Source organism: Nannobrachium achirus (genome assembly GCF_963921795.1).
Source record: "Nannobrachium achirus genome assembly, chromosome: 13".
NCBI classification, from domain to species: Eukaryota; Metazoa; Chordata; class Actinopteri; order Myctophiformes; family Myctophidae; genus Nannobrachium; species Nannobrachium achirus.
Genome location: NC_137833.1, coordinates 3,650,948 through 3,674,176, shown reverse-complemented (window position 1 = coordinate 3,674,176; position 23,229 = coordinate 3,650,948). Strand labels below are relative to the sequence as shown.

At 42.8% G+C, this 23,229-nt stretch overlaps 2 protein-coding genes across 2 annotated transcripts in view; one reads left to right on the top strand and one right to left on the bottom strand.

Moving 5' to 3' along the window:
• adgrb3 (adhesion G protein-coupled receptor B3) overlaps window positions 1-19,834 on the top strand; it is a gene marked incomplete at both ends in the record, with an annotated part of 382,932 nt that extends 363,098 nt beyond the window's left edge. The window contains 5 exons of the mRNA XM_080740073.1: window positions 8,081-8,394; window positions 10,374-10,793; window positions 13,651-13,686; window positions 15,858-15,962; window positions 19,640-19,834. Coding sequence (XP_080596199.1) covers window positions 8,081-8,394; window positions 10,374-10,793; window positions 13,651-13,686; window positions 15,858-15,962; window positions 19,640-19,834 — 1,070 coding nt within the window. The remainder of the gene's footprint in view (window positions 1-8,080; window positions 8,395-10,373; window positions 10,794-13,650; window positions 13,687-15,857; window positions 15,963-19,639) is intronic.
• The window catches only part of lmbrd1 (LMBR1 domain containing 1), a 438,470-nt gene that overhangs the window by 205,161 nt on the left and 210,080 nt on the right, over window positions 1-23,229 (bottom strand). The gene's annotated exons all lie outside the window — the stretch shown is intronic.

Here is a 23,229-nt window from a genome sequence, read left to right as displayed (position 1 = left end):
TGTATACACGTATGCGTCTCCTCATGCCGAACAACTTTTACCCTCTAACTTTTGACCTCTGACCTTTAGGTCTCCCACAATTCGGAATTATATGAAAAACAGTAAAAATCTATCTCCTCCTGGGATTTTCGCGTCAAGTGCACGAAACTTTTTTTCACATGAACTTTGAACCTATATCTACACAGGCTATGTGGTGAGAAGTTTGTACGTTAAATAATGATTTTTTAATAATTCAATATATGTTGCGGTTTTATGCAAATTATTCTTCGGCCTCTAAATCATACATGCAAAGTTACACGTTCATGGCATTTGGCAAAGATGTGGAGGGTTAGTCAAAGTATCACTGAAACCAATTTTATTCCAATTGGCCAAAGGGGGGCGCTATACGAAGCGTCTGAAAATTCAAACTTCAAACAGGCATAAGTCATGACTCGTTTCGTTTGAAGACATGCAACTTGTTACACGCGTGCTTTGACTCAAGCGGAAGACATCTGTGTCGTTGTTAAGTAAGCTCCGCCCTTCGATTTTCCGCCATTTTGAGCAGTTTGTAAAACGCGTAAACCCGCTTTTATTCTGGAATTTTCGCGTCACGTGCACAAAACTTTTTTTACGTGAACTTTGGACCGATATCTAAAGATCTGTCAGATCGGATTTCTTTAACATTGAAACATGCTTTTTTAAATAATTCAAACAATATTGCAGTTTTATGCAAATTATTCTTCTGCCTCTAAAACATACATACAAAGTCACATTTTCATGACAAAATAGTGTAGAGGGTTAGTTCAAATATCACTGAAACCAATCTTACCCCAAATGGCCAAAGGGGGGCGCTATATAATTTTGAGCAGTTTGTAAAACGCTTAAACCCGTTTTTATTCTAGGATTTTTTTTGCAATTTGCATGAAACATTCTACACGCAATCTAAGGACCTTTATCTAACATGCCTATGAAGTGCACACAAAAAAAATATAAAATAATAATAATAAATCTAGCTGCAAGCAGCGATAAAGTGGCCAAAGCCAAAAACACCTCAAATCATGAACACAGCCTGCAATGTGTGTGAAATCTTGCAAGCACATTCCCAATAGGTCAAGGAACAGATACCACCCTTCTCACATTGGCCTGTTATAGCGCCACCAGCGGGTCAACTTTTGCATAACACATTTTTGGAACAAAATGGACCAATCTTTGACGTCAGTAACGTCAAAGTGAGCACTGCCTGCGATCTTGACATTTTGTACTTTTATAGCCATTGTTTTCTGGCTTGAAGCGAGCCCACAATTGTTTCGAAGGAACAATATTTTTCTAGTTTATATACTATACTATACTAGTCAGTATCTCCTCAATACTTTGGCGCGCTTCATCTCTTAAACGCTTACACCTTTCAACACCATTCAAATTTTTATGTGTTCAGCTTACTGAGGACAAGTGTGCTTGTATTTTTGGTTTTGAAATGTTTTGTAGTATAAATATAAAAAAATAAAAATGTTTAACTTTAAGCACCCAATGCATTTCCAATGGGTCCCCAGAGTGGAGAGAAGGATAATAGACCCATGTTTATGTTAAGGCGCTGTGGCTGCAGTGTTCACACTTCAGATATGCTATCTATATCATTGCGTTCACACAGGTCTGCTCTCTGATTTGATCCAAATGTCTAAGCTGTGTGATGTATAAAACTATAGTTATAGTTAAAACTATAAATAAATGTCCCTCTCCACTCTACTGATTACACAGCTGTGATCAAGAATCAAGTCCGGGCGATGGGATGTAAATCCCATAGCCATATATCCTAGAGCCCGCAGGGACAGTCAGCCATATTAGTGGTTGTTGTTGGTTGTCAGGGAGATATCAAAACCAATGCATTTCCAAGTCAGATCCACAAACACAATAAAAGCCATGCTCCACTCCTCAGTCTGGAGTGGCCACATAGAAGAACGCCTTGGTTATAGACATAGTGGAGGACATATGTGATCTGGGATTGTTAGCCTACAGTATATGCACTCAATATACTCCACTACAGTTGGAGTCCATTTGACAGTTGCTGGTTCCCAAACACAGAATCAAAAATGTAGATCTAGAACACATATAATATGTACAGTACAGTAAGGTTCAGTAGAGTACAGTAAAAGTACAGTAAGGTTCAGTAGAGTACAGTAAAGTACAGTAAGGTACAGAAAGGTACAGTACAGAAAGGTACAGTAGAGTACAGTACAGTAAGGTACAGTAAAGTACAATACAGTACAGTAAGGTACAGTAGAGTACAGTAAAGTACAATAAAGTACAGTAAAGTAGAATAAAGTACAGTAAGGTACAGTGGAGTACAGTAAAGTACAGTAGAGTACAGTAAAGTACAGTATAGTAAGGTACAGTAGAGTACAGTACAGTAAGGTACAGTACGGTACAGTAGAGTACAGTATAGTATAGTACAGTAAGGTACAGTACAGTACAGTAAGGTACAGTAGAGTACAGTACAGTAAGGTACAGTAGAGTACAGTAAAGTACAGTAAGTTACAGTAGAATACAGTAAAGTACAGTAGAATACAGTAAAGTACAGTACAGTAGAGTACAGTAAAGTACAGTAAGTTACAGTACAGTACAGTACAGTACAGTACAGTAAGGTGCAGTACAGTATAGTAAGGTACAGTACAATACTGTAAGGTACTGTACCTTACAGTACCTTAAAGTATCCTATTTGTTGGGTTGGAACCGAGCCCACACTGTTTCGAAGGAACAGTATTTCTAGTTATAGTATGGATTTGACCGCGGACCCCCATCTGAAAATATTTTTGTTCCAGGGACCAAGAGAAATAAGGATTTGCATTACAAATGTCTACTTATATACATTCAAAGATGTGCACACCTTTTCACGATTTATTTTAAATAGCAGATCTACAAGCTTGTAGCACGGCACAAAAATAGCAGATCACAGCGTGGGACTCACAGTTTTTTTAATGATCCATTATTAATCAACGGAGCAAACTATATTTGATTTGTCATCCACCTTATAGAGTTACATCATGGCAAGGTGAAGGACACAACCCAGAGTGTCCTTGCACTTTAAGTACAGTATTTAGTTGCTTTCCACCAGTGCTTCAGCTCTCCCAAACCACTGAAGAGGGCCCTCTAAATGCTTCCAGGACCCCAGATGACCATTATTCAGACCTTTGTAAAAGACCACTTGTTAAGAGAGGAGAGAGAAGCCAGTCTGACCACAATGCACTTTGGCACTGAGCTGCCTCTTAGAGCCCTGGATGGAGATGTGCTGTAAAGCAGGGGTTCCCAAACTTTTTAGTCTCAGGGCACCCCATGAATCTCTTTTTAATCCGAGGCACCCCTACATTATAATTTTCACTCCCAGCACCTTATATTTATAGTAGCATATCGTTGTTGTCGGGTGGAAACCTTGTATGTCCAAAACCGTTCGTTTTGTATTTATCATCTATAAAATGTACTAAACTAGTGAAAACAGCAGATCTACAAGCACACAACACCTCACATCGCGAGGCGTTGTGTGCTTGTAGATCGGCTGTTTTTACTAGTTTTGTGCGACAGAGGTTTCTGCCTGACAGTGACGATATTTTAGTGATTACGTTGCGAGGAAAACGTTGAGATAATAGCCATTTTGGTTATAACTGACTGAAAATAACTTTGTACTTCAAGTTTAAAATGATACTAAATATTTTTTCAAGTGTCCAAATAAATTCCAAATATTATCAAATGATCTCGCGGCACCCCTGAACTGCCGTCGCGGCACCCCAGGGTGCCCCGTCACCCACTTTGAAAACCCCTGCTGTAAAGGATGGATGGATCTCATGCTGTGTACTGTAGCTGTTGTCTGCAGTTAGAACGGGAAAGAACGATTAGAGAACAGATTGGCATTAGAGAATTTCTATCATTATACTGTCAAACCAATGCTTTCATTTGTGGGCATAGAGTTGGAACTGGCTGCTTAAAAATGTAATACTACACTATACACTATTATCGTCACTGTCGGGCCAAAACCTCGTATCTCCCAAGTTTCAAATTTGTATGTTTTTCCGCGAAGTAAAGCCTTGCTTCATCGCACAAGACCGTCGCACAAAAGTAGTTAGAACAGCAGATCTACAAGCACACAACGCCTCGCGGTGCGAGGCGTTGTGTGCTACCTCGTGCACACCTCGTACCTCGTGCTACCTCGTTATCTCCAAGTTTCAAATTTGTACGTTCTTTTGCAAAGTAAAGCCCTGCTTCTTCAGACAAGGCTGTCACACAAAAGTAATGAAAACAGCCGATCTACAAGCACACAATCATTTTTAAAATGATAAATGCAAAACGAACGGTTTTGGACATACAAGGTTTACACCCGACAACGACGATATACTGTATATATAAATAAAATATGGATATTTACTCGTGACCCATAAAAATTGGTCCGCGACCCAAAGATGTGAACCGGTCCCACTGTTTGGGAAACAGTGGCTTCCGTACAGTACAGTATAATGTACAGTACAGTATAATGTTATGTATTTTTAGTTAGAAACTATAAATTGCGCATCTCTTTCCCCCTGGACACGCATCGCTCCTCTCCTGGGTCCTCCAGGCTTACTGTAACATGCAGCAAATTAAGTGGAAACAAAAACAGTACTTAGATTTTTATCTGGCTTTTTTTCCTCCTTGTAGTCTTTGTGAGGCGTTGTGTAAATGGTTCCCTCCTGGGTTCAAGGAAAAACGCAGTGATGAAAACACCCTCCAAACAAACAGTCAGTGGAGGTTTGAGGCTGTTGTTGTTTTTGGTTCTTTTTTCTGATCATCAGAGAGGCGGTTTGTGTCCTTGTTTTCTTCTACAAGGTGACCCTTAACACAAAGGACACCGATACCATACGAGGTTCTCATGAGTGAAAATTACTCCCAAGTGCAGATTTTCTGCATTTATAGAGCATAGCAGTGGGCGTGGTTTACTGTTGCCAACAAAAAGAAAATCTCCCGTTCATTTATCTCCCGTTTTAAAATATTTTTAACAATTATTTTAAACCTAGGTGCCCGGGTAGCTCAGTCGGTAGAGCTCTCGCCTTTGTACCGCAAGGTCATGGGTTTGATTCCGGGCACCGCCAACTCAGCGTATGAGTAGCACGGCTTGGCAAGTCGTGCGGCAAGTACTGGGAGCTGATGGTAGGTGTGGCGCTCCACCTCAGCAGTCCATCTCCCAGGGGTCTAGAGCATTGTAACGGCTCCTGCGTGTTACCGGCTGATACCGACAATAAGCCACTCCCGACCTACTTAGAACCAAGCCATCCAGGATGTCAGTGAATCATGACCATAAAACCTTTGATCCTGTGAAAAAAAAGTAAGCCATTTACCATGCGAGGGAGTGGGTTGTTGGCTGATGTACCACTGTTTCAGGGTTGTGGCACGAGGCGAAGCCGAGTGCAAAAAAAACCCACGACCCTCGAATGGTAAATTGCTTTTCTACCACTTCTACCATATAAATGAAAGAAAACACAGTTGTAACTTGCAAGGTTATTCAGTTACAATCATTAATTGTTTCAGAAACAGTGGGCGGGGTCCATGAGCCAACTCAAGGTTGTTGACTGATTTACCACTGTTTTAAGCCAATCAGAATCCAGTATCTGAACATGTGACCACAAAAAGTGGTAGAATAGATTTTTTTTCACAGAATCAAAGGTTTCATGGTCATGATTCACTGACCTCCTGGATGGCTTGTTTCTAGGGTTAAAATAATTGTTATCAATATTTTTTGTAAAAGTCTGTGGGGAAAATCAATGGGAGATCTTGTTGTTGGCCCCAGTAAAACCAGGCCCGCTGCTATGCTCTATATTTACCCACTTCGGCCCAACGCTTTTGTTCTCTCTGTCTACACCAAATCTCTCTGCCAACAAATGGGTTACTCTTAAGCACTTTCAACCCAGTGACCCCATTTTAGGCGTTTCATTAGTGGCAAACATTTTAGAACATTCAAAAGCAGTCAGATCTAAAAGCTTGCAACACATTGCGATGCTTGTAGATCACCTATTTTCGCATGAAAAAAATAGGACGTTATATTGTATTACAGTAGTACTATGCACCATCCAGGTGTCATTTAAATATTCATTGCATATTCATCACTTGTTCTCCCACTGCAGATATGCTTAAAAAATATACAGTAAAAATCCAATTTGAGAAAATGTCTATTCAAACCGGGATCATATTGACTCAGCTTATCTCACTCTATGTGTCCACGTAGTGTTACAGCTCAGACACAGTACCCTCGCTATGCAAGGAAATCTTAGTACAGTGGTTCTCAGAGTGTGGTCCAGGGACCCCTATAGGGGTCGTTGAGGTTCCTGGGGGTCCCCAGCTAAATTAGTTCATATAGCATCAAAACCACTTTAACCGTAGGCCTATTTGAAAATATTGCGGTGTGATCTTGTAGATTTCCAAGAAATCTTGAAAAGAATTTGACAAATTTGGAATGCTTTTGAAACATTTTAACAACAAATCTTGTATGGGGGGGTCCCTGGCACAACTCATTTTCAGATGGGGGTCCGCAGCCAAATACATATTAGGGACTTTAAGCAACGATGGCTACGGCAGTCCGCTACGGTAAGCGGACATGTGCTCGATAAATAAACCTGCTTGCCGTCGCAGCACTTCCTACTACGGTAGAAGCTCCCTTTCCACGTAGCGTCTACAACGTCTGCTACATAGATGCGTCGTCATGGCAAACCAAAGACTTCAGTAAAAGGGGTGGGAACTAGGGCTTTCACATCTAGTATTTTTTACAGATCGACTAGTTGAAGCCACTGCTAGTCGACTAGTCGACTAGTCGTTAACATATTATGTCATTATAAAGAGCGCTGTGGCATGGCTTTTCACAGCATTCAAGTTACCATGACAACGTATACTCACACAAACCCACGTGTGCACGTAATTTTTGTTTTTCTTATCGACTTTTCGACTAGTACTTACAAGATCGACTAGTGGTTATACTAGTCGACTAGTCGACTAAGCCCTAGTGAGAACCCGTTGCCGACGGCTGTTTGCTTAACGATTTTGACTGCTACGGCGATTGCGTCATAGTAGCCGTACTTCCGCCTAACGGAGCCATCCTGAAAACCGTGGTTGCTTAAAGTCCCTATTACCTATTTATTTATTTTTTTAGTTTTTTTAGAACGACTGCATCCTCGAGTTGATGAAGTTCAGTATATCTCTGTAATGCAGGGGTCTTTAACATGGGGGTCGGGACCCCTAGGGAGTCCTCAGAGTTACTACAGGGGGGCTGCCAAATCTTTGTGTGATAGGATCATGTTTTTTTACGTTAACTATTTGAACCCTAGCATCCCTATATATTCTGAGTGGAACATTAGAGGTTTGTAGAGGTAAAAGAAGAGCAGAGCGGCTTAAATCCACGACGCCCTCCCCTCCAAGAGGCTTGCAAGAGGCATGACACCATGAGGCTTCCATAGGGAATGAATTGGACCACTCCCCCCCCCCCCCCCCTCATCCCCCCAAGGAGAAGGAGAGGGCATATCACTCTACAGCAGGGTTCCCCAATAGGCAGCCCGCGGGGGGGGGCTACTGTCTGGCCCCCACCAACCCCAGGAATAATGGTGGTATAAGAGCAGCAACAACACTAGTATATCGTCGTTGTCGGGTGGAAATCTTGTATCTCCAAATTTGTAAGTTCCCTTCGCAAATCATACAATGCCGTCGCATCAAAAGTAGTGAAAACAGCCGATCTACAAGCACACAACGCCGCGAGGCGTTGTGTGCTTGTAGATCGGCTGTTATCACTAGTTTAAATCATTTTTTAAATGGTAAATTCAAAAAGAACGGTTTTGGACATACAAGATTTTCACCCGACAACGACGAAAACTGTCGCTGGAGTAGCGGGAACGCCACCGTCGCCCCCTGCAATGTTGTGGCCCTCGGCTTGGCACCCTAGACATGATTCAATGTTGTGGCCCTCGGCTTGGTACCCTAGACATGATTCGGCCCTTGGGGGAAACTAATTGGGGAACCCTGCTCTACAGTGTGAATTCAGCCTAAGACCCCTGCTGTAATGTTTGTTCCCCGTGTGTTTTCCCTGCCCTCCGCACGCTAGCTCTCCACAAAGACATGGGCTCGTGCCGCGCGGCCACCATCACCGGCACGCTCTCCCGCATCTCCCTGAACGACGAGGAGGACGAGAAGGGCCTCAACGAGGGCCTCAACTACTCCACGCTGCCGGGGAACATCATCTCCAAGGTGATCATCCAGCAGCCTGGCGCGCTGCACATGCCCATGGGCGTGGCCGAGATGCAGGAGCAGTGCATGGCCGACCCCAACGCCGACATGCGCCGCACCGTCTACCTGTGCACGGACGACGCCCTGCGGCAGAGCGACCAGGACATGGGTAAGAAGGCCCCGCCGGCATCAGTGTTGATTTTTCGTTGACTAAAAACTATGACGAAAAACGACTGCGTTTTTTTCACTGACGAAAACTTTAATAAAAACGAAATTAAAACTAAGCTGTGATGACTAAAACTAAGACTAAATATATTGACAATTTCGTCAACAAAATAAAAACTAGACTAAAACGTTAGGGAAGGACTACTGGAGAAGAGTCATTTTATGTTTGGTTGCTCTTCAGGTGTTGCGTGCTGAAAATAGCAGATCTACAAGCTCACAACGCGTCGCGCTGCGACGCGTTGTGAGCTTGTAGATCTGCTATTTTCAGCACACAACCAAGTGTAAAAGTCAGCCATTACGATGCCATCAAGGCCTGCCAAAAGGCATTTTAGTTGACTAAATCAACTGTAGATTTAGTCGCTAAAAATCGTATGATATTTAATCGACTAAAATTAGACTACAACTAATACTTTTCAGGTGACTAAATTATGACTAAAACTAAATTACATTTTATTCAAAAGACTATGACTAAAACTAAATCTAAATTTGCTGTCATAAACAACACTGCCCTGCATGGCGTCGTCATTACGTACTGCAGGGGTTCCCAAACCTTTTTGTCTCAGGGCACCCCATAAATATTTTTTTTAATCCGAGGCACCCCTACATTATAATTTCCACTCCCAGCACCTTATATTTATAGCATATCATCGTCGTCAGGTGGAAACCTTGTATGTCCAAAACCGTTCGTTTTGTATTCATCATCTATAAAATGTACTAAACTAGTGAAAACAGCAGATCTACAAGCACACAACGCCTCGCGATGCTTGTAGATCGGCTGTTTTCACTAGTTTTGTGCACCAGTCTTGTATGATTGATGAAGCAGGGCTTTGCTTTACCAAAAGACACATTTGATACTTGGAGATACAAGGTTTCTGCCCGACAGTGACGATATTTTAGTGATTATGTTGCGAGGAAAGCGTTGAGATAATAGCCATTTTGGTTAGAACTGACTGAAAATAACTTCGTACTTCAAGTTTAAAATGATACTAAATATTTTTTCAAGTGTCCAAATAAATCCCAAATATTCTCAAATGATCTCGCGGCACCCCTGGACTGCCGTCGCGGCACCCCAGGGTGCCCCGTCACCCACTTTGAAAACCCCTGACGTACTGTACTCCCCCCCATCGCAATCGTTCAAGGTGATCTAATCTTTGATTCAACTCCAACTGATTCAGAATGCTGCTGCTAGAGTCCTGAACAATACTAGAAAATATGACCATATTACACCAGTCTTAAAATCCTTACATGGGCTACCAGTTTCACAGAGAATTTTAAAATGTTGTTAACTTTGTCTATAAATGGCTCTGGGCCCATGCTACATCCTAGACATGTTGAAGCCATACGAACCCACTACACTTGGGTCATCTGGGGCTGCATGGCTAGCTAGTAGCTAATTGTTCACACAGTTGGAACAAAACATGGTGAAGCAGCCTTTCACCACCATGCACCACACACCCGGAACAATATTCACTGTTACATCAGACAATCCCCAACCATAGCTGTTTTTAAGTCTAAAAACCTATTTATTTAACATTGCTAATGCTTACTCCTCTCTTTTCTTATGTTAATTGTGTGTAATATATTTTTGATGACATTTTTAAAGTGCATTGTTGCGCTATGAATGTATTTGTTTTTATTCTGTAAAGCACTTTGAATTGCCTCGCTGTATGAAAGGTGCTCTATAAATGATTTTGTGTTCACAACGCCTAAAACCCAAACAGATACATACAGTATAAACCCAAACAGATACTGTACATACAGTATATATGTTTTTCCAGTACGTCCCAATGTTTGATGTTCAAAAAGCAAACAAACAATTCAAATCACTAAACTCAATCATTTGTACCACAGCTAAAATGTTGTTTCGTTTCCCCCCCCCCCCCCCCTCAGACATGGGCGGGCACCACAACATGGAGGGCCACCTGGGGGGCCAGCAGGGCCAGATGATGGAGACGGACTACATCGTGATGCCCAGGGCCTCCGTGGGGGTGGCGGGGGCAGTGGGGGCGGGGGGGCTGCCGGGGGTGGGCATGGGGGGCAGCGTGCCCACGCTGCTGAAGGACGACGGCGGCGGCAACACGCTGGCGCACCACGAGAGGCTCATGCACTACAAGCTGAGCCCCGACTACAGCCTGGGTCCCCAGGGGGGCATGGGGGGCCTGGGCCCCCATGGGGGCATGGCGGACCACCACATGGGTGGCATGGAGCAGCAGTACGGGGGCGGCGCCCCCGGGGAGCACCTGGGCCAGACCACGCTGCCCTTCGAGCCCCGCACGGCCGTCAAGAACTTCCTGGCGGAGATGGAGGAGGGCACGGGGCTCTCCCGGAGCGAGACGGGCTCCACCATATCCATGAGCTCCTTGGAGGTACGGCTAGATAGATACATACTGTACTGTACATACAGTATATAAATATATATAAAGATACCATATCATGAGCTCCTTGGAGGTAAGGCTAGATAGATACATACTGTACATACAGTATATAAATATATATAAAGATACCATATCCATGAGCTCCTTAGAGCTAAGGCTAGATGTAAGCAATTTACCCCGAGTGAGAGGACATTATGCTCTGATAATGTCCTGTGTGAGGGGGTGATCGGACGAGGCGATAACACCCTCACACAGGACATTATCAGAGCATAATGTCCGACCCCGAGTGGTAAATAGCTTTTCTACCACTTTTTTCCGTATACATGAAAGAAAACACATAGTTGTAACTTGCAAGGATATTAAGTTACAATCATTATTGCCTATAAAACTTCCGCGACGACAGCAAATAGTTCCACAAACAACATCTTCTACTCACCACCAGATGACGCCAACTCCATGCAGAGAAAGATGTCTAGCATACAGCTAAGCTAACGTCAGTTAGAAGGACCGTTCAGGCCGTAAATAGAGGCTGTTCGCTTCCAGAAAGGCATAGGTTCAGAGAAAAGGGGCTTTAAAGTTGGCGGATTGCATTGGATCCAAATAAATCGGCGACGTCGTACGCACGTTAGTAAACATAGGACCGCTACGACCGTCATATGTTGGTTGGGGGAAAGGTGTTCCGACTACCTCCTGAAGTCCCCGGATGTACACTGAGGCGCATTGATCTCGTCCTCACACAACTGTGGCGGTTGTTCTGCCATAACCTCCGGAATTTAGCCAATCAGAATCCAGTATTTGAACATGTGACTAGAAAAAGTGGTAGAAAGATACATACTGTACAGGATATAAATAGATAGAAAGATACCATATCCATGAGCTCCTTAGAGGTAAGGCTAGATAGATACATACTGTACATACAGTATATGAATAGATAGAAAGATACCATATCCATGAGCTCCTTAGAGGTACGGCTAGATAGATACATACTGTACTGTACAGTATATGAATAGATAGAAAGATACCATATCCATGAGCTCCTTAGAAGTAAGACTAGATAGATACATACTGTACAGTACTGTATATAGATAGATAGAAAGATACCATATCCATGAGCTAGAGGTACGGCTAGATAGATACATACTGTACACTAGGGCATTCACGAATAGTGATTTTTAGTATTCTAATTATTCGACCTCAAAGTATTCGAATAGTCGAATATTCGACAGGACCGGCCAAACTGTCAAATATTAAGTAAGCAAGGACGCGAACATTGTGAAAATAGCCGATCTACATGCTCACAACGCCTCGCGTTGCGAGGCGTTGTGAGCATGATGTAGATCTGCTATTTTCACAATATTTATCTGCGGAAACGAGTCACATTAAATGTAATACCTACAATTCCAAGTGCTTGTCAGGGTGGGGGTCCCCAGTTCAAATATGTTTATTTTGGGGGTCACGGCCTAAAAAGGTTTGAGAACCCCTGGTATAGAGTGTTAACAAATTCATCCACCAGGGGCATTGACAAAAAAAAAAAAAGAAAAAAAGCGAATATTCGACTTCGGTGAACAACGTCGAATAGTGACTTTGATATTCGAATATTTGGAGAATGCCCTACTGTACAGGATATAAATAGATAGAAAGACGGGCCATACCATGCTCATGGATACCATATGGATGAGCTCCTTGGAGGTAAGGCTGCAGACAGTCAGCGATGATCTGATCAACCCTTTTCACTTGCAAGGGCCCACAGTTTGACGTTTTAGCTCATGGACCCACAATCTATCTAATATAACTATTCATTTACCCAATGTCTACCCATCTGACCGTCTGTCTGCATGCTGACACCACCGATACTAAACAGTGTCACCACCATGGTAACAAAGCCCAACTGACATCACAGACTGGCCTGGAAAACGGAACACCATAAATGGACATAAAAGAGTGCCAGCCAGACAGACGGATACAAAGGGTTTTGCACAACTGGACATGGATGGTGACTGTTCTGCCCAGCGGGCACCTGTCTGCGTTCTCCAACATTACTTCTGGGACTCCTACAGTTTACAGTTTAAGCATTTAGCAGACGGTTTTAATCCAAAGCGACTTACAATAAGCAGATACAACATCACAATAATAAACAAGATAATAGGTCAGTACATTAACAGCAATATAACAATGTAAATGGATATCCATCTAGAGAAACACAATATAATCAAAGTTCTAAAGAAACCTAAAAAAAAAACAAATGCTAACTAGCTTCATGTATGGTCATTGATTTTACTGTAGTGCTAAGAGTTTAGGTGGAGTCCTACATTCAGTGCATAGGACTAGTTGATAGTATTTTCTTTAAACCTCTGGGACACAAGATCTACACTGCAAAATGCTCAGTGACCAATGCGGCTCTTTGCAACTCCTTGCAAATCCTTGCAACTGCAATTCCTTGCAACCATTATCCAACCCCACCTCTAGGGTGTGGGCGCTGATGACCTGGTCCTTGCAACCATTATCCAACCCCACCTCTAGGGTATGGGCACTGATGACCTGGAGGAGAGAACACGCCCCCAGCGCCCACAGCGTCCCCGGCGGGAATCAAACCCAGGACCTTCTAGCTGTGTGAAAGCGACAGCGCCAGCGACTGAGCCACCGTGCCCCCATTTTGGACCCATTCTTGACATTTTCATCTATAATGATGTCTGATGAATGAGGATTATGGGCAAAATAGGGACGTTAAAAGTGGTCAATTGGGTCATACAGTATTAACATTTTGTATTTATTATTTATTCACTGTACCATACTGATTACTCAAAGTATGATCCCATGATTCTTTTTCTTTCCTTCTCCTTTTCTACAGAGAAGAAAGTCGCGGTACTCTGACCTGGACTTTGAAGTAAGTTAACTTTTTGGTCTCGTCACGTTCATGCATCTCTAGCTTTTTTTCCCCGCTGTCGAGTGACGTTCCGTTGCGTTTGTGTTTGCCATTTGATTTACCACTACTTTTGTGGCACTTAAGCTTATTGGAGTTCCATCATCTTAACCGTAAATTTACGATTGTGCTGTGTAGTCCAAGGTACAAAAGCAAGGCTTATCAACTGACAAACAAGGCAGCAGTTCTTCTCACATCCATGTTTTGTTTTCTTCCTCTCCATCTCCTACACATCCCCCACCGTGGCTATATGTTGATTTACACAATGAATGCTTTTTTTAAAAAGTCATTTGCACATTTCACATCCGATTTCTTACCAGTGTTTTAAAACAACACTTATATTGGCTTGCAACCCGAGGAAATAGACACGTAACCACGAGGAAATAGACACGTAACCGATCCGCCTTTCTGCAGGTCTTGAGCAGCACCTTTTGCATTCAAGGTTTTGTTATCAGGCTTTTCTGCACATGTGATACAAATGGACAAAATAAAGGAAACGTGTTGAATGAAGCGACGCGGCAGCTGTAGTGTAGGACGAGTCTAGCCTGACTGCAAGCGTCAGACTCTATCACACACTTCGTTTTCCACTACCAACAGGGGGTGGTGTTGTGCAGTCTGGTTTATTAACCAGGCTAGGACGAGTCACCTTGGGTGTGTTCTGGGTTCACAGTCCCACACACGTCACGATAACAATGCAGGCGTTTTTACTAAGGCAGCGTGACATGATATTGCCACACAGTGCCAAAATCACCATTGAATGCTGGCATGCAAAATCAGTGCAAGTTCATTACATGACAGCAAAACTAAATATAACAGTACATTTCAAAGCAGGTGCGAATGATAACACACCAACATTGTATTTATGAAACCTCTCATAAAACAACAGTTTGTTCATTATAGAACTCATGGCATCTTATGAAAGCACCGCCATGATGCGCTGTCATGATGACAATGCTGGTATAATGTGTTCACGCACGTATGCTGGGATCTTGACCGTGATATTGCCGGTGTGAAAATCCATCATCGAATGCCGGCATTCAAAATCGCCTCTCGTTCACACATGGTGGCAACATTAAACATACCAGTACATTGCCAGCATTTCAAGCAAGTGTGAACGGGGCTGAGAGCAACACTACACTAATAGGCCTGGGGCCAATTCTGATATCTTCACAAATTGGTACCACCCAAGGTTTTTTTTACATTTTTGACTTCCTACATGTCTCTAGTTTACATTTTGGTATGATAACCCTTTCTGAGAACCAGCTTAATTGATGTTATCAGCCGCTAGAGTCGGCTGATAACATTGACAAAAAAACATTCATGGGGCTACAAATGGCCCCAGAAAACCCCCACACAACTGATGAAACTGATGAAAAGTGATGACTCATCACTTTTCATCACTAAACCATCTTTTTCTCTGGCCATTTGTAGCCCCATGAATGTTTTTTGTGCGAAACAAATGCTTGCAATGGATTCAGCATCATTACAAACCCCTAGTTAGACCCCTCACATCCTACTTAAATACCCAGAAAAAAAATGTTTTCTGGGTATTTTCCTCCTGTATAGAAAGTCGATGGGAGACCGACTCTAGAGGCTGATAACATCAATTAAGCTGGGTCTCAGGAAGGGTTATCATACCAAAATGTAAACTAGAGACATGTACGAAGTCAAAAATGTAAAAAATGTATGGTCACCTTGGGTGGTACCAATTTGTGAAGATATCAGAATTGGCCCCAGGCCTATAAGGGCTAGTCCAGAAACACTGTTTTCCATCACCATAGATAATATAAAACAATGGACTGACTTATGCAATACATAATGCTGAATTCAGGCACTCTAGAGTCTAGACACACTATGCCCGAGGAAGTTATAGCGAATTGAGGTCTGTCATTATTGTGTTAGTGTTTCCTTTATTTTAGTAGGCATTTGTACATATGCAGAAAACTAGTTTTCTTTTTCACATAGATTTTCTGGCCCACAAGTAAAATATGCCCTACTGTATACTAAAACGACAAAGACACTTTCAAACAGAAAATAGGATAGCTGTAGGGGGTGGAGAGACGAAAAGAAAAGACGATGCATCGATTTGCATTATTTGGCTTTGAATACCAAGACAAAAACCCTTGCCATTGCAGAAAGTCATGCACACCAGGAAAAGACACATGGAGCTGTTCCAGGAACTGAATCAGAAATTTCAAACCCTGGACCGATTTCGAGACATACCAAATATGGGCAGCATGGTGAGTAACAGGAAACCGTAAAAAAAAAAAAGAAAAAGAAAAAAGAAAAAAAAAAGAAAGGGGGTGGGGGGAAGGAGGGGGGGGTGGCTGTCAGCCCCATTAGAGAGGCAGATAAAGCCACCATCCAAAACACTGTTTTTTTTTTTTCAATCCTCCAGCACAGGATACGATAGCGTGTGATTGTGCAAATGAAGCGGTTATCCGGCTAATGTATTCATGTGGAAGAGGAGCCTCCTATACCTACTTGGCTTGCCAACAGCTGGCAGGGGGGAAAGGGGGGGGTGGGGGGGCTGCCCCCCGCCCCCCCCCCCCCCCCCCCCAAGCAGTCCAAGCAGTTTTCTCCACAAGGCAAGAATTATAGGGAAGGGAGGAGGGGAGGGGAGGAGGCTGTCTTTCCGTAATTCTTCCAGCTGCAATAGAGAGTGCATCCATTTCCCAAAATACAAGGCCATGAATGCACTTCTTTTATTTAACATTGCAACATTATCTACCCCAGCAACAACCCCCCCGCCCCCCATCATTATTCCATTAATGCATGGCCAGATTCTTTAATCTATCAACATCTATAGACATAATTGCCTCAAGTTTTTTGCTATTTATTCTACTTAAGTGTGTGTGTGTGTGTGTGTGTGTGTGTGTGTGTGTGTGTGTGTGTGTGTGTGTGTGTGTGTGTGTGTGTGTGTGTGTGTGTGTGTGTGTGTGCAGGGGCGTCACACCAAACTCTGGGCCCTGGGTACAAGGATTCACTGTGAGCCCCCCACGAATGTTAACTATTGAAAAATAGCAGATCTACAAGCTGCGAGCTTGTAGATCTGCTATTTTTGAAGAAAAACAAATGTGAAAATGTGTGCAAGAAACCTATGTTTCCATGTCAGTGATGCTCAAACTTTTTCATGTGAAGGACCGCCAAAATGATATGTATTTGGCCACGGACCCCCCCATCTCAAAATATTCAGTTCCAGGGACTCCTCCCAGAAGCAAAATTTGAGTTACAAATGTTCGCTTAAAAAATACATATTCAAAGATTTGCACACATTTTCACGACTTTTCAAAAATAGCAGATCTACAAGCTCGCAGCGCGGCACTCGGGGCCGCGCTGTGAGCTTGTATATCTGGTATTTTTCAATAGTTAAAGTATAAAATAATGAAGGCCCCTCCACCTTGGGCCCTAGTAACTCAGTCCCACTCCCCCCGCCCCCCTTGTGACACCCCTGTGTGTGTGTGTGTGTGGTGGGAGAGATTCTTTTGTTTGTGAATGATGCTTTCTGGAGGAGTGGACATTGATTGAAAGTGCTGTTTTTTGAGTGTGATTGTTTCCAATTCTAAAACCCGCCGCCCGCATAGCTTTTCGACACGAGAACAACCGTCCAAACATCCCTCTCTCCGCACTTAACCGGAGATCTAGATATAATGGACGTGGATGGCGGACGCTTATATCCACACAGAAATGGCCCTCCGCGTTGTGTAATGCACCAAATTGGCCTGTTGACCAAACATAGCCACACACCAGGGGTGTCACAAGGGGTGTCACAAGGGGGGGGGGGGGGGGGGGGGGGGGGGGGGAGTGGGACTGAGTTACTAGGGCCCAAGGTGGATACTTTAGCTATTGAAAAATAGCAGCGGTGCCGCGCTGTGAGCTTGTAGATCTGCTATTTTTGAAAAAATCGTGAAAATGTGTACAAATATTTGAAAATGTGTATTTTTTTAAGCGAACATTTTTTGTAACTCAAATTTTGCTTCTGGGGGAGTCCCTGGAACTAAATATTTTGAGATGGGGGTCCGTGGCCATATACATATCATTTTGGGGGTCCTTCACATGAAAAGGTTTGAGCACCACTGACATAGAAACGAAAAGACATTTATAGAATCGAGTCAAAAATATTCAAAGACTTGCACAAATTTTCATGATTAAAAAAAAAAAAAATAGCAGATCTACAAGCTCACAGCGCGGCACTCGGTAGATCTGCTATTTCTCAATAGTTAAAGCACAAAATAATGCGTAATAACGCGTTCCCAGTCTAAATGGGGGGGCCCGGCCGCAGTGAATCCTTGTACCCAGGACCCAGAATTTGGTGCGACACCCCTGTGTGTGTCAGCGTGTGTGTATGTGTGTGCGTGTGTGTGTGTGTGCGTGCGTATAGGCGCTGTCAGCTAAACAGCTGCCTTTTTTTCCACTGCATGTAATCCTCTCTCACTCACATTTCAATCACCCCCACAGCACAATGTAATTTGCTGCTTGTTGCTTAGTTACCACTGGAAGGACTTTTGTACAGAAAACGATAACCACATCCTGAACACCAATCCCCCCCTCCCTCTTTCCTTTTCTTTCCCCCAAATGAATCCACTGCAGAGGCTGGGCTGCAGACAACATTAGTAACCATTGTGTAGTCAGTCTCTGACTGGGAGCACTTTCTCTCCCTCTGCCTCTATAGTCTCTATAGTCTCATTGTGACCGTCAATGACAACAAATTCAACGTTACAAAAAGGCTGGAGGAGCCCATATAGTGGAACCGTTAGTCGCTGGAGCTTCGAGGTATAGCGTAATCCGCTATGACTCACTCATGTGAGAATAGTGTGCATTTACTGCAAGGTTGTTGTAGCCTTGCAGGTCCACTTAGTTAAAACAAAAATCGATATAGTTCTCCCGACATTGTGCACCTTATTACTGATGACAAAACCAGTCGTAGATTGTTAAAATCAAATGCCGTTTAAAGGAGTAGTTCACCCCCAAAATGACTTTTTTTCTATTGATTACTCATGCCATGGAGAGTAGAGTTCAATAATATTTTTTTGGTTTTCGTCACATTCCACAGACAAAAATTTGATTAGAGTAAATTTATCCCCATTGATTCCGGATGGGGACCCGTTTCGAAACGGGTCCATTTATTGTTATCACATTTTTGTCTTAGGAATGCGACAAAAAACGAAAAATATTATTGAACTCTACTCTCCATGGCGTGACTAATCAATAGAAAAAAAGTAAATTTGGGGGTGAACTACTCCTTTAAAGCTGATTGTCACTTTTTTTGGGAAACAAATGGATGTTTAGCTCCCTGTTTCTCAACACGGGGGACCGCCCAGGGACCACCAGAGGTCCCAATGGACCCTTATACCGTTGTTTCCTCTTGAGATTGGCACATTTCACCCATGATTTTTCATCTCACTCACGTCACTCTGTCTGCTGACCTCACTCAGCAAACTAAATAAACAGAAAATAAACACAATAAAAAATAAAACAGTTCACAGGAGGCAAGCAGTGATCACCCCATGATGTGCACTGCAATGTAGATTCAAATGCACTACGTTGCAGGCGCTTTTTGAGAGTGAAAAAAAATAAGAAGACAAGTGTGACATGTGTGATCTGGGCAGCTTGAACCCAGGAAATGTGCCAAGCTCAACAGGGAACAACGGTACGTCTCTGTAACTCTGAGAGTGTACAACGGGGCCACTTGGTTCCATTTGCACACTCTCAGAGTTAACATAATTATAAACACAATTTAGATTGGGGTCCCAGAGATTAAAGGCGTTTTGAACCAAAATGTGGATCCATGGCCTGGTAGTGGGGGATGGGGGTCCTTGAATGAATGACAAGAGGTTGACAATCACTGTGGTTTAAAGCTCACGAGGGATGCTGTCTTGTCCTAATCACGCTCCTTCTCTGGCCCATCGTTTCGCAGGACAAGGCAATGATGATGCCCAACAAGAACCCATGGGAGAGCTACAACCCAGCCTGTGAGTACCAGAACTACGCCACTATGAATGTACTAGAATCTGACACCAAGGACTCGTTGGAGATGACGCCTGCCGAGTGGGAAAAGTGTGTCAACCTCCCCTTAGACGTCCAGGAAGGAGACTTCCAGACAGAGGTCTAAGAGGAGGTCGGTGGAACAACAAACAAAAAAAAAAACTAGGAAAAATGCAAACCAGGAAAATCGAAAAGGAGCGCGAGGATGTATTTTGCACTGAAGAAAAGAACACGAAGAAAAAAATGAAAAAAAAAACACAAAAAAAGCGACAGACTTTTCTAACAGCCTTGGCATACATATCTGGATATTACGAGTATGGCAGGGACTTTATGTGCCAATACGAGATGAAGGACATTACGAGAGGTCACATTACGAGAGGTCACAAAGCGACTGAGGGAGGGGGAAAAAAAGGGGGACGGACGAGTGGTATCGGGGGAGGGACCGGACCGGGGGAAACAACATCAGTGTTACTTTTTTGTATTCTCACTAGTGTAGTGTGGGGCCTGGCCTGGTGTACAATATTTACCATCATGTGTTTCAAAAATATCTGTTGAGGAATTGGCTTACGAAAAAGGTAATCTCTCTCTTAACGATGAACACCTCGAAAAGAAAACAAACTATTAAATGACATGTCATTATGTCGTTCTCAGCTTCGTTGGGTTTAGTTTTGATTTCATAAAAAACTGGACCCTGGAAGCACAATGTATATATTTATGCAGGTTTTTAAAAAGTTTATAACAGTCTGTTTGGCCATTACTACACTTTTTACTTTATGATATAAAAACATATGGGAAGTCAAAGAGAGGATTCTTTCTGTCACATTAAAAATGAATGTTTGTCAAAGCTACATTCTTCATTGCTTTAAATGCAATAAAGATAATACTCACTTTTATATAAATAATATATTTCACAACTTTAATACTGCAGAATCTGCTTGAAGGATCCCAGCAAGCTCTCTCATCTGCAGCTCTGTATAAAATATTTAAAAACAAAATGTTGTGTGGTGTAAATAAACTTTTGTCTACATATGTTTTACTCGTGCCAATTTATTTTAATGAAAAGAGAAAAAAAAAATGCCAACCTGATCAAAAGTTATAGCGAAAAATGTTAACATTTGAAAAGGAATGTAAATAAAAGAGGAAATATGTTCGTACTGCTTCAGGGGTTGTGTCGAGTTTATGTGGTCTGCTGGTGTGATGTTGCGTTGCTATTTTTTAACAAACCAACCTGCAAAATAATTGTCCTCATAATGTGAAGGTTAAAGCTACGATCTGGCAGTTTTATGTTCGTTGTCTCCCTCTAGTGATGGAGAGAGGTAATTTCAATGATGACGTGACTACAATAAAGATATGTTCGTTGTCTCCCTCTAGTGATGGAGAGAGGTCATTTCAATGATGACGTGACTACAATAAAGATGGCGGCGCCTCCAGGGTCCAATCCGGGGTGCCATCTGCTTCACATAACTACTGTTCCAAAACTGGGGGTTGGGCAGACGGGTCCCCAAATTATTTTTTGGGGGGTCCCCAGATGATTAACTTACGGCCGGACTACACCAAGAAATGCGCACATACGCGCGTACTGTCCGTGAAGACGCTCGCGTATGCGTAAACGCTCCAGGCTACACCAAGGAGGGAGTATATGTGAGGAAGACCAGATAGTCTGTGTACAAAACGCATACGCGTGCTTAAAAAATAGAACCGATCCTATTTTTAGGGAATGCGTATCCGTGGTTCGCGCTATCCGTACGCCTGGTGTAACCGGCTGAATTGATATACATTGGATCTATCCAAAACGCACATACGCGCGCCCCGCATACGCACGCATATGCACTGACGCGCGCGAAACGGCTTGGTGTAGTCCGGCCGTGAATGTGCAACGCTGTTTTCTCACTCAACTGTAAACAAACCACCATACATTATAATTATGTTGGTATCTGCACATTTCTAAAGGCCATGTCTTGGCCATCAATATTAAGCCCGTATCTAACAGGACTTCATATGGGAATGCCCATATATATGGAGGAAGACAGCCCGTATCTGTGTGGCGAGTTCAGACAGGGATCTCCATGTATGGGCATAAAAGGGATGTACTATATACAGTACATGGATCTCCATATATGGGTACCAGCCTGGTACCCATATATGGAGATACTACCAGGGGTCTCCATATATGGGTAACAGGTCTGATATACATCACTGGCCAGATGGCCAAGAATTGGCGCAACCTCGCCCTTTGGCATGTCTCCCTGAGGCGTCTTAACCCATTTAGGGTCTAGAATTATTGAATGCTTTAACCAGTGAAAAATAGCAGATATACAAGCTCACAGCGCGGCACCGAGTGCCGCCTACGAGCTTGTAGATCTGCTATTTTTGAAAAAGTCTTGAAAATATGTGCAAATCTTTGAATATAATGTATTTTCAAAGCGAACGTTTGTAACTCAAATTTTGCTTCTGGGTGGTCCCTGGAACTAGATATTTTGAGATGGGGGTCCGTGGCCAAATAAATATAATTTTGGGGGTCCTTCACATGAAAGGGTTTGAGCACCACTGACATAGTAGTCTCTCAAGAACTGAGCTCCAGTTGAAGTGAAAAGGACCTTTTCTTTGACGATGGCTGGCCAGATTGCTGACATAGTTTTTCCAAAAACCTTAGAAGGATTCAAAAGACACTTATAGAATCAGGTGAAAATTCTAATTTTCACGATTTTTCAAAAATAGCAGATATACAAGCTCACAGCGCGGCTGCGAGCTTGTATATCTGCTATTTTTTTATATTTAAAGCATAAAATATTGCGTCATAATGTGTTCAGGCCATAGTAGTTATAATGTATTATAAACTTACTGTACCCTACCGTACAGATTGATTCAGATACAAATGTATTCATTGCTTAAAGCTCAAGGATTGAAATCATTGCATTACAGATAATGATTTTTTTTTATCCTAAAGCAACAGACTGAGTGTGAAATTTGCTAAATGCTACATTAGATATAAGTATAGTTATTAGAATAGTATAAGTGTGTGATTTCTTCACAAGGCAGAGTAAAAACTCAGTCATTCATATTTCAAGGCATATTATGGTTCTATACAGTCCAGCAGCACAGATACCAATAATATGTCCCTCAAAAGCCAACTTGAGATCAGATTGTGGTCATCCCTTCCATCTAAAGCTGTACCAGTAGCCAGTTAAGCTGCCCAACTCGCCTCACAAATCCACACATAATGTGCTTTCTGATTTCTGGCTAACTTTCCCAGTCTAATAGGCTCCTGTGCCTGTGATGTGCCTTCCGAAGGTTAACTGGATAAGATCAGTTGGGGGGGGGGGGGGGGGGGGGAGACAGGGGCAGATGGAGCAAAGATAGGACCATCTTATGGCTTATAGGAAATCTTATTTATTCGGCCAGGCAGGCAGTGTGCCGTATATGGCAGCCACTTCAGCCTAGAGAACATGGTAGCATGTTCCCCCTTAAGCCCAATTTATCATCACTGTCGGGTAGAAACCTTGTATCTCCAAGTTTCAAATT